Raw genomic sequence first — 7,851 nt, 5'->3', positions numbered from 1 at the left:
TTGACGTGCCCAGCTCGGCGTGCACCGGCCGTGAATAGCCCTGACCGTCTAGGTTCCAGTCTGGAGCTTCCCATCATGGTCACTAAAGATGAGACTCAAAATAGAGAAGGACATTCGTTAAGTTCAGAATCTAGAGGGCAAATGGACTTCCTGCCCTCGCTTCGGCACAGCCATATCCTGTTCACGCTTTCGTTTTCTGTCTTATCTTCTGAAAGTGTCGAGACCAGTGTCAGGCATACATCTGAGGAGGTAAACGTCGTGTTCTGAGGAGGAGGTCTCCAACTTCCCTTGTTTTCAAGAGAGTGTGTATTTCTGTTTGATGCGAATTAGCGCTAATTCGGTGAATAATGTCAACTCAGAGTTCGTGGCCCTTTATTTTATTTTGTATAATTGGACCCTCATAATAATCCCTCGAGTTTATCCTTGTGTGTGATGCATCTAACCGATATTAAAGGAAAAATTTAAACAAAATCCATAAAATAAATTTCCTAACGCAAACATGGTCCTTCAGCTCTTGATCACATGTATGGCGAAGGTTTTTTAGTTGACCTTTTCGTTGAATATTTAACGGAAACGTTTTCTTTGTTTTCATGCTTTCTTGCAACTTCGATGGTTATGTAATATTTCATTGTCTGACTAAATTAAGTCTTCTCTGAATTTCTTTTGAACGCGACCTTTCCTGTAAAACGGATAATGTTGCAGCGAACGTCTGTACACGTCTAGCAGAATATCTTCAGTTAGATGATCTCCTTCAGATACGTTCTCAGAAGTGACCCTGTGCTGGCTGATGGCGAGGTTTGCATTTTAAACATGAGGGAACGTGTGCAATTTTAAGGTTTTCTTTTTACACTAGACCCATAATTATGTTTAGGAGGCAGAGCAGAGCCTTAAGCTTGGAGGTGTGTATTCAGGGGTCCATTCGAGGTTTCCGATGAGTTTATGTCTGCACAGGCCTCGGCAAGGAGGCTGCGAGGATCTGGGCTGCTCTCAGGTTGTGCCTTCCTGAAAGTCAGAAATTGAAGCATTTTTGTCTTTTCCAAGCGCGTCTACTGCTTCTTTATGTCTGCACAGGCCTCGGCAAGGAGGCTGCGATTTCATGTGCCTTCCTGAAAGTCAGAAATGGATGCATTTTTGTCTTTTCCAAGCGTGTCTACTGCTTTCACCTGTGGACCGTTACATAAACAATCTTAACAAAAATAGCAAATCCTTGCCGAGTGACACTGTGCCCCAGGCAATGTGCTGAGAACCTTTCGTGTCTTCATTCGCTCCCGACTCCCAATCACAGTCACGGGGTAGAGGCCGCGACCCTCATGTTACAGGTGGGGAAACTGAGGCACAGAGTGAGCAATTAACTTCGCCCGGAAGTGGTGGCATAGGGTGACCTGGTTCTTCCAAGACCCGGCTCCTCGCCGCTCTGCTGTGTTGGGAGCGCAGCTGTCATTCGGGTGAGCTGAGCTCGTTAAAGGTGCAGGGCACACCCCTGCCTGGCCGAGATGCTGGCAGAAGCTCCCCGCCCGAGGAGGGCATCTGCGCCTTCCTCGGCTCCCAGGGCACACGGTCCTATGTAGGCCACCAAGCATGTGGCTCTCTGAGGCAGATCAGATTTGCTGCTGATGAAATTGCCTGATGCCACACAGACGCTTTCCGGGGGAACGTGCCCCAGTTTGTACGAAGATCCCATTCGCCAAGTCCCGCACGCAGCGACAGCCTCCGAGGCTCGTCCCGGGTCCCCACACGGGCTTTCGTTTTTATTTTGATTTCATGTAAGAACAAGAATAAGAATAATTAATATATATTACATGTCTAAAGCGGCATCGGCAACGACACCCACATTCTCGGGGGGCAAAGGGCACGTGCCGCCAGCCCGGGAGGGGCAGGCGTCGTCATTTCGCTCGCTGTGCTCTCGTTGCAGGCGGACTCAGCAGTTTCAAGCAGAACCATGAAAACCTCTGTGACAACTCCCTCCACCTGCAGGAGTGCAGGGAGGCGGGGGGCGGCGCGGCGGCGGCCCCCAGCCCGCTACCTCAGCCCGCCGCGGCCACCCCCGACATCGAGAGCGCCGAGCTCACGCCCATCCTGCCCTTCCTGTATCTCGGCAACGAGCAGGACGCCCAGGACCTGGACGCCATGCAGCGGCTGAACATCGGCTACGTCATCAACGTCACCACGCACCTGCCCCTCTTCCACTACGAGAAAGGCCTGTTCAGCTACAAGCGGCTGCCGGCCACCGACAGCAACAAGCAGAACCTGCGCCAGTACTTCGAGGAGGCCTTCGAGTTCATTGGTAACTGTCTCCCACGCGGGGTTCCCTTCCGCCTCCCTTCCCCTTCGGCTCTGGCTTTGATGTCAAGGTCAAGGTTAATGTCTGGGGTTCAGAGAGAGCTGCTCGGGAGGTTTTCGGGCTCTGCGGCCTGCTGCGGCCCGAGTCTCCTGCTAAGTCGTGACCCACCGAGTGTACCGGAGCCCATCAGGACAGACACCGGAGGACAGGCGTGGCGTTGGGTTGGCCTCCTTCTAGCTAGAGATGCGCATCCCTGGAGTTCTCAGTGAGAAGGCGGTCGGGGGTGGCAGCGGTGTGGTGTGTAAAAGGGTCGACAGAGGGTAAAGAACTGGCCAGAGAGCCGGGCTGGCGCTTTCCGGTCCGCCACCGCCCCTGGGGCCTCTGCAGGAAATAAAACAGTGTGACCGTAGCCCCACCTCCGGACGCGCCCGCCGCCCCACCGCGAGTCCGATGAGTCTGCAGTCAGTACGGCCTCCTCGTCACGTGAGGCCGAGGCACAGGTCGCATCGCGGGAGGGCTGCTTCTGAAGCATCTTTTCCGCTCAGACGCGATCGTGTCGGGCAGCTTCACGCGGCACAGAGCGGAGAGAGCAGGCGGGGTGACTCGTTTTTCCCTCCACCTGCCCAGTCTCGTTTCTTTAGCTTCCAGGAGCAACGGGCAGGGTTGTGAGTATGAGTTTCCTTGGGGAGCTTACCCCAGACTCGCCGAAGCGGGACACATCGGATCGTGTAGACCGAGTAGTTCCCACGGAGGAACATGCCACCGTCGGCGGGCTTTGGTCTCCAGAAGGAGGCAGCAGCCAGCCCGACCCTAACTGTAACTTTAACATTTTGCTGCTTCTGTAGCCTCAGGCTGTTGTAAGGCTCAAATTTTCCTTTGGGGACCACCTGGCACCTAGCAGGGACGCCACAGTTTTTTTTTTAAATGACTCCGACCGTTATTACCACAAAGGGTGACCCAGTACTTTTCCCAAATATTGCAGCAAGTTGCTGCTGGCCTCTGTCCCAGGGACAATGCACTCGTGTTTGGTGCCCTTTCATTAGAAAAAAAAAAAAGATGCTTGGGTTTAACAGCCATGGGGCTGGTGGGTTTGCTGTCGAGTTGGCAGCTCAGGTCACTTTGGCCAGCTGTCTTCCTTGCTAAATGCGCCTTCAATGCACAGCTATGGAATATTCTGTCTGGAAGGAAAGTCTGAGTGGTCACTGAACTCAGACAAGTAAAGTGACTTCTCCAAGGTCATAGGGATTTTAGTGCCAGAGAAGGGACCAGAACCCAGGGCCCTCACCTCTAAGGCCAGGGGCCTTTCTACAGGATGCTGCAGGGAGTGTTTGGAGACATTTGTGGGTGCAAAGGTACCTCACATTCTTGAGCCCCGAGGAAGAAATATTTGTCACCAAGTAGATGAGGAACTTCCTGGTTGGTACATAGCTGTTTATGGTTACAATATCTCTGACTTAATGCCAGTTGGGGGAAGTTAGGAAATTTTCCATTTAGCGAGTAGCATACGATATGCTTGTTTTAAGAGGATTTCAATTAAAGCACCCACATTCTTTATAGGTTATTCGGGCTAACCTGCTTTTTTTAGATGGAAAAGAAAACAAATAACAAATGGCATTTAACCCGGAAAACAATTCAGTGTCACAGTCTGCACAATTTTTTTTTTCATTGTTAAATCACTGAATAAACTAAAATCTTAACGTCTTGCTTTAGGGAAAACACAGCAGGTTTTATACACATAAAAACATTCACTAAGAGTCTAATATAAACCAAGCAGAATCTAGTTTTAGTGTTTAATAACAATGCCCGTTTGTTTATTTCCGAATCAAGCGATAGTATTCCCATGTTCCCTGAGCCTGGCTAGTTAGTATGATTCTCACTATTCAGACAGGGATTTAGGAGAGTCACGTGACACACACAAGGTCGCTCATCCAGCCTGTACTGCAACCAGCGGTCAAAGCTAGACTAGCATTTTGCAGCTCATCTTCTCAACACCATGCCTCTCAGCCTTGGGGTGGCAGTGGTTAACTTGTGTGTGCCGAAGACAAGAAATTGAAAAAGGAAGATATTTATAAAAGCCACTGTGCTCTGCGAGCAGTAAGCGTCATCCGTAGATTTTTAAGATGAGGATTTGCATGAGGTTTGTTTTTCCTGGCCCACCGGTAGGCAGCCCAAAGAAGTAGTTCACTCTCCTTCTCCTGGTCTCTTCCTTACTCTCCATCCAATAGGGGGTGTTCCTGTCGGGGGGCGCCTTCTAGTTGAGAAGTATTATTAACAATCCGTTTGGGCAGGGCCCACGAGCTCTTCTCTTGAGCTTTTAATATAGCTGAAAACTTATAAAATGATGCGTCTTTCAGTTGCTCTGGATTCGGAGCGCTTGTCAGAATCCCTCCATCCTTCTCATTGCCCAGTGGGAATGGCACACACGGTCGCAGGGGGGTTGGGCAGTTCAGATGGAGGTGATACCCTACGCCTGGGTACTACAGGTCTTCAGCTAACTTTGCAACGATAGGGTGTTCTGGTAAGAAGCTGAACATAGTAACTTTCTAGTTGAGTTTTGTTCCTTTAACCTCGGTCAGAGTTGACTCAGACTGAAATTCTTATTCATTCAATACTAGTTCCTGTACAGAGCGATTCCGTAGCATAAAGAAAGAGCTGTTTTTTTTTTTTTTTCTTCTATCACAGATAGGCAAGACATTATTAATAACTCTAGCTTTGGCAAGTCACACAGTCTTGCAATTGGAAATATAATTCTTAATCAGAAGAGTCTATTTAATCAGTAGCTCGCTTCACATGGAAGTTCGTTGTGCTGTGGCTCTAGCTTCAGTCAGCCCTCAGCATCTGTGAAGCAAACTGATGCTCCAAATGATTCCTTCACCTGGTCATCTCTTTAAATGTAGAAATGTGCCTTCTTATTCACGCCAGAATTGCTTTTCGCTGGCCTGGAGGTTGTGACATAAACGTACGCCATTAACTAGTAAATGATACTTGGGTTTAAAACCATTTTGATTTCTTCTTTCTCTACAAAATACGGTGTGGTCAAGTTCAGATCAAAGTTAACCTCTCTCCTTCTCTCTGTCTCTTGCCTTTCTCCCGTGTTCCAGAGGAAGCTCACCAGTGTGGGAAGGGCCTCCTCATCCACTGTCAGGCTGGGGTGTCTCGCTCGGCCACCATCGTCATCGCTTACCTGATGAAGCACACTCGGATGACCATGACTGACGCTTATAAATTTGTCAAAGGCAAACGACCAATTATTTCTCCGAACCTCAACTTCATGGGGCAGTTGCTAGAGTTTGAGGAAGACCTAAATAACGGTGTGACACCGCGAATCCTTACACCAAAGCTGATGGGCGTGGAGACAGTCGTGTGATGCCGTCTGCCTGGGAAGGATTCTCGTTCTCCATTCGGAGGCAAAGAGGAAGGAGAACGGATTCTTTCTTTCTTTTCTTCTTCTTTTTTTTTTTTTAGATGGGGTAAAGTTTGTGAATGGAAACAAACTCATTTAAAAACTTTTTTATTTTTAACAAGTGTGAGAAGAATTTAACTTTTGATGCCCATTGAGATTTACTTCCCACGAACTGAAAAATCAGGGAGGCTGAGGAAATCGTTTTTTTTTTTTTAAGCCAACAATAAACGTATGATAAAACTGGCCTTTCTTCCCCTTTTCCTTGGAAGCTATTTGTAGAGTTTATGATGAAATAGTCTGTGCAGGACCATAGACCGAAGATACTACACTTTAAACCGATTGAAAAAAGAACCAAAAGTAAGTAGAAAAGACATTGAGTCGCGAAGACCTGCGATCCGCCCGGGCCGTCCACACGGAGAGCGGACACCTGACCACACCAAGCCCTGTCGGGTTCCCGGCTGCAGAGAGAGGATCAGGGCTAAATGGTCTCAGATGCTTCACGTTCTCGAGAGAGACAACGGATACTGTTGATTTTGTGTGTTTTTACTCTGAATTATTACATTTTTTTTTCCCCTCTCTGGGTTTAAGAGATTTTTTTTTTTTTGAAATAGCAAGGTACCGACCATTCTACCACATGCCTTCGCGGGCTTCTTACAATAATCTGGTGTTTCGGGCGTGCAAGCGAGTTAGAGCTGGCAGCCGAAGGACACACAGTGCCCATTTGCCAGCTTGGAGCTAGAAAGGAATTAAAACCAGTTACTTTTCCTTCCCGCCTTTTTCCTTTGTTTATTTTTTTGGGGGTGGTGGGGGGAGATTTGATTCTGGTTACAGTGCCATAAACCTTGTTACATATGTATATCAGAATGTAAAAAAAAGACAAAAATTTATTTAAAAATATTTTTCGCAAAAAAAACAAAAACAAAAACAAAAACTGGGTGTGTTTCTGTTGATTGTGTAAAAATTTATTTTCATTATATAAATGAAACTCATCTTGGGACGTGTCTTTTTTCCTTCTCTTTTCCTTAATTCTGGTTCAAGCATCTCTTACCTGTGGTAACTTATTTCTAACCGGGGAAAGGGGGCAGCAGAGGGAATGAATGGCTCCAGTCTCCGTCTGCTCAGTCATCAGGCCCTCTGTCCTCACAGCTCCGCCAGCTGCTTCTGCACATTGCAATTCCTCTTAGGGAGGAGAAGATTCAGGGGAAGTCACGGGAGAGGGGTCAGGGGTCTTCACACCAGCCTTCGAGCTTCGGTGATCAGTCAGGTCACCGCCAGATTGACCGGTTAGAATTCCACGATCTCCTCGGTGGCTAGCTGATAAATATTTGTAACTATCTGCCATTTCGGGCTCTCGACAGTCACCCCCACCTCTCCACTGTCAATCGCGCACTTGATATGTTTAGTAACATTCACCATGTAGTGGGGACTGCAGCAAATTGCTGTCACTTACTCTTTTGCCATCAAACTGAAGTCAACTTCATTGGCGCGGCTTCTCTGCCCCACCTGGATAATGCGTGGCTGGTATTCGGTGGGTGACATCAGTCCACAGATGACGGGCTGGGAGTGGGGGAGGAACACAGTCCAAACGTTTTCTACCTTTTATGAAAATAGATGTCTAGAGAGGCTTGGCCGTAGGGCGTATTCACTGCAAACTGAAATTTGCCTGGGGCGAGTAAAAGAGTTAAAAATTTGGCGTGTCTAATTCTGTATGATTACGTTTGATACTGTTTTGTGACGTTTGCTTACAAATGTTACAATGGAATATATATATATATTTTTTTTTACAATGGAATATTTTTGACGTTTATTTTTTGAAAATACCTTTTCTATTAGTGACTTAACTTTTTCTCTTATTAGAAGGTGGAGAGTGAATTTAACCGGAATTAACAGAGCTGTTTTGAATTATTCGAGTTTACTACAAAGTGTTAATCAAGTGAAAAGTAAATTTCTTATGGTGCTTTCTATTCTCTAGATGAATAATTGGTGGTAGAGCATATTTAAGAAGTCAGTTTGATATAAAATTAGTGATTTAAAATACGCGGTGATTTCTGAGACATTCGTCCAAATGTTAAATTTCTGATAGAGTGTAAGCTTTTCCTTCCTTCCTTCCTTCCTTCCTTCCTTCCTTCCTTCCTTCCTTCCTTCCTTCCTTCCTTCCTTCCTTCCT

General features: G+C 47.2%; 1 protein-coding gene across 1 annotated transcript in view; it reads left to right on the top strand.

The window, feature by feature from the left end:
• The window catches only part of DUSP10 (dual specificity phosphatase 10), a 37,213-nt gene extending 30,542 nt beyond the window's left edge, over positions 1-6,671 (top strand). The window contains exons 3-4 of the mRNA XM_006916235.3: positions 1,913-2,284; positions 5,383-6,671. Coding sequence (XP_006916297.1) covers positions 1,913-2,284; positions 5,383-5,648 — 638 coding nt within the window. The 3' untranslated portion in view covers positions 5,649-6,671. The remainder of the gene's footprint in view (positions 1-1,912; positions 2,285-5,382) is intronic.
• Positions 6,672-7,851: the final 1,180 nt, after the last annotated feature.

This window comes from Pteropus alecto, unplaced genomic scaffold (genome assembly GCF_000325575.1).
Source record: "Pteropus alecto unplaced genomic scaffold, ASM32557v1 scaffold65, whole genome shotgun sequence".
NCBI lineage: Eukaryota > Metazoa > Chordata > Mammalia > Chiroptera > Pteropodidae > Pteropus > Pteropus alecto.
Note: the sequence above shows the minus strand (reverse complement) of the source record. Positions and strands in the feature narration are given on the sequence as shown.